The sequence below is a fragment of the Rhea americana genome, unplaced genomic scaffold, assembly GCF_003343005.1.
Source record: "Rhea americana isolate MKP2758 unplaced genomic scaffold, rheAme1 scaffold_439, whole genome shotgun sequence".
Classification (NCBI taxonomy): Eukaryota; Metazoa; Chordata; class Aves; order Rheiformes; family Rheidae; genus Rhea; species Rhea americana.
In genome coordinates this window covers 184,908-188,457 of record NW_028186578.1, presented here as the reverse complement: position 1 = coordinate 188,457, position 3,550 = coordinate 184,908, and the positions used below count along the sequence as shown (strand labels likewise).

General features: G+C 66.8%; 1 protein-coding gene across 1 annotated transcript in view; it reads left to right on the top strand.

Annotated features, from left to right (window-relative positions):
• Positions 1-2,478: 2,478 nt before the first annotated feature.
• Positions 2,479-3,550, top strand: part of ASAP3 (ArfGAP with SH3 domain, ankyrin repeat and PH domain 3) — a 16,784-nt gene continuing 15,712 nt past the window's right edge. The window contains exons 1-2 of the mRNA XM_085315738.1: positions 2,479-2,544; positions 3,431-3,548. Of these exons, the coding sequence (XP_085171864.1) occupies positions 2,479-2,544; positions 3,431-3,548 (184 nt within the window). The remainder of the gene's footprint in view (positions 2,545-3,430; positions 3,549-3,550) is intronic.

Genomic DNA, 3,550 nt, shown 5'->3' with positions numbered 1-3,550 from the left:
AAAGCCCCGGCAGCAGGAAGGGCAGGGGTCCAGCTCCGCCCCCCTCTCCCCGCTCTCGCTTTTAATCGAGGCGCTTTCCAGCTGGTCCCGCGTCCTTTGCCAACTCCTCTTAGCGAAGGAATGGCTTTGAAGGAGAGCCAGGCCGCGCCGGGAGAGCGGGGCCAGGTGCCGGAGCCGGTGGCCCCCGCCGTGCCGGACCCCCTCGGCTCTGTCCGCCGAGCCGCGAGACGGCGCGGCGGGAAGCGTCCCGGTGCCCGCCCGCCCGCCGCCGTCGCTCGAGGAGAAGGGCCAGCGGCCCCCGCGGGTGCTGGCACCGGCTGCAGAGGTGCTAACGGAAGGGAAGTGAAATGGGTGGGAGCTGTGCGCCGTGGCTGAGCAACACCCCCCCCCCCTGCCGCCCTCAGCTGTGGGTTGGGGTTTTTTTTCCTGGATTTGATAAAGATCCCACAGGCTTGTTCAGCTTGGTCATGCCGATGTTGTGYGAAGGTGTGCTGTGCCTCAGTTTCCCTCCCAGGAGGAAGAAGGAGGAATTTGGGGGGTCTCCAGGCTGTGGCAGAGGCGTGGGCCATTTCCCATGGGGGTTACGGCTCTCCCGCGGGGGGCAGGCGAGGCACGTGCGAGGCGGCGGGGGGAGGGATCCGCTGCATGTGCTCGGGGAGGAGAAACCGAGGCCTGGGTGGGATGTGACTTGGCCTGGAGCCTGCCGAGAGCTCAGGACAGGGCTGGGCTTCGGAGCTGAGTTTTCCTGTGAACTGATGTGCTTTGGGGCTGGAAGTCAGGCCTTGAATCCCCCACTCCTCCCGCTGCGCTGCGTCGTCCGTCCTGCCCCCGGTGGGGTTGTATCGGCCTCTGCAAGACCGGGGCAGCAAAGCAGCTCCCCGAGGTCTGAATCGGCTCCGCTGCCTCTCCCTCCCCTGGGCAGTCGGGAGGRAAGGGGAACATGAGGATGGTCCTTGTCTCCTCTGGTCTTGGGATGTGCTGAGCCCTGATTTTGACCTCCCTGGAGCGGGCTAAAAGGTCCAGCTTGCGCCCGGTGCTGTATGGTGTCAGACGGTGCCGGGTGCTGTTCGCATGAGAAGCGTCGTGCAGGCACTGGGCRCCTCCGGATCCGGGCGGGAGAAGCATTTCCCCCGTTCGGGATCTAGGCGACACGACGCGACAGGCCGCGGATGGGCTCGGTAGCGGAGCTGGGAGCCGATCTCTCCGGTTGCCTCGTCGCAGTGCAACTCGCCCAGCATCCGCGCTGCTGCCCTTCGTGTCCGGGTGGCAGCGTGCGGGGCGCCGGGGACAGGAGACCGGCGGGAGGGGAGGCGGAAGAACGGCCCCCGCTGAGCATCCGCGGGGGATGCGGAGCCGGCGGGAAGCCCACGCAGCCCCGGCTGGGGGAACGGCGGGAGGTTTCTCCTCCCAGAGCCGGGCACRGGGAAGCCGACGTGCCGGGGCCCGGTGGGATCCCCTGACGGCGGGAGAGGACYGTGCCGTGATTCCCAGTGGGACCCCGCTCCGTTTCCCCACCCGGCGGAGCTGGGGACCTTCCCGGCTGCTCGAAACCCCCCAACCCCGCCGTGTCCTTCCCCGACCAGCTCTCGCCAGCCCTCGGCTTCGCCTCTCCGGCTGCAAGCTCGAGCCAGGGCGACCTGCCCCGTCCTTGTGCGGGACGGAGCGATTCCTTCCCCTCGTTGCAGGGGGCCGTTATGCAGCYGAAGTGTCCGATCCTGCCACAGTTTCCTCTTCCCCAGGTTAAGCCAGGCCACTTTTGCCAGGTTTTCTAGCCCGGGACCGCTGCTGGCAGCGATGTCGCGGCCTCCCTGGGGCAGAGCTGTGCCGGAGGGCTTGCACCTCTCCCAGACGTTTGCATCCACCTCTGAGGCGAGCGGATGCCTCTGCTCCAGGGCGCTGGGCTTGGGTGCAGCGAGGGGATGCGGGCAGCTTTGGGGGACCCCAGCGGCCTCCCCTCGTGTCCTTGCAGCTGATACGGCATGGTGCCGCATCTCCGGGCCGTGGGGTCCAGCCTCAGCCCTGGCAGGGCCAGGAGAAGGGTGTCGAGCCCCGGAGCTCACCCCGAGGGTGCTCGGGGTGCTTTGCTCGGCTGTCCCGTGGAGCGGGGCAGCAGGCGGGTAAACGGTGTTTTCACCGGGCACTGCGGGGCTGCCGACCGGGACGCCGGGGGCAGCTGCTTTCCGCCTCTCCCTCGGCTGCACATCCCCACCAAAGCCTGCCTGGAGCCCGCCAGCCCGCAGGGAGACCCTCTCGCTTCCTAGGAGAGAAGCGCTGGAGCCAGGCTGCCCTCGCCGTCAGGAAATCAGCCTTGACATCAGCCCGAAAACCTCCGGCRAGCGAGAGAGAGGCTCTTTATTGCAATTCCTCCGCGGTTTCATCCCTCGCCCTTCTTGCCGTTCACGCCCTCCAAATATTTCCAGCCTGTTATCATGCCTCTGGTACCTGCGGCGCAGCCAAGCCGCCTTTAACTCTTTCCTGATGGCGCGGGTTTTCGCTTTGCCGGCGTTCCCGCGTCTGGGGGAATCGCGGGTTGGGCGCATCCCGGTTGGATGCATGGGGAAGGGGCTTGCAATGAGGCTGGGCRGGGGGGGCGCGTGCCCTTTCTCTCCCTAACCGGGATCCGGCTGGTAGAGGGGGCTGCGGGAAGAGCTGGGCGTCGGGAAGCCGGTTTGTGCCGACGGTCCGTCTGGGCGCRGAAGGAGCCAGCTGCATGCGGGAAGTCTCTGGGATGGAGTGGGGGATCCTCGCRACCACAGTCCTGCACATCCGCAGGTGGCAGCGATCCCAGCCTCTGGAATTTGCTGCCCATGTGGTTTAAGCCCTTTTTGGGCATTAGAAAGATGTGAGCCATGTTTTTGGCTCTGCATYGAGCCCTGGACTCTCCTGTGGCTTCCTGCCGTGCCCGACCCTGGGATGTGCGGTGGAGGCCGGTTGGCATGTTCGTGGGGAGGCCCTGGTGCAGCCTTCGTCCTTTCCCTGGTTCAGCACCTCCCGTGAGCGCTCTGGAGGCATTTTCCACGGTTACTGGAAGCTGCTTGGGTTCGAACAGATGCTGCCCCGCCGCTGTGGCTGCCAAGCATTCGCGTGCCACGGACGCTGGCTGAGCCTGTCACCCCGTGCTACCGCCTTGCTCGCACACGGCCTCTCCGGGGGCAGCCGAAGCCTTGCCTGGCAGYGCGAAGGCCGCCGGACCCGCTGGCCTGGCAGAGGATGGGCCGGATGCCGTGACTCCGGCATCCCCAGGCCCGTGCCTCCGCGGGCTGGGATCCCTCGGGCTGCTCTCCCAGCGCCGGGAGCTTGGCTGCTGCCCCGCACATCTGCGTGGCAGAGAAAGCGCCTTTCCAAAGGCCCCTGTGTGGCCAGCTGGGGCGGGGGGAGAGCCGCGGCGAGGCGAAGGATCTCATTTTGTTTTGTTTCTGTGCTTTCGCAGAGCCTGGACGGGGACCAAGCCATACTCCAGAGGATAAGGAAATATGTGAAAGCCATCCACGTCTCCGGGCTCAGTAAGCTGCGCTTCGGGAGGCGCTGGGCATCCCCGTCCCCAGGCGGT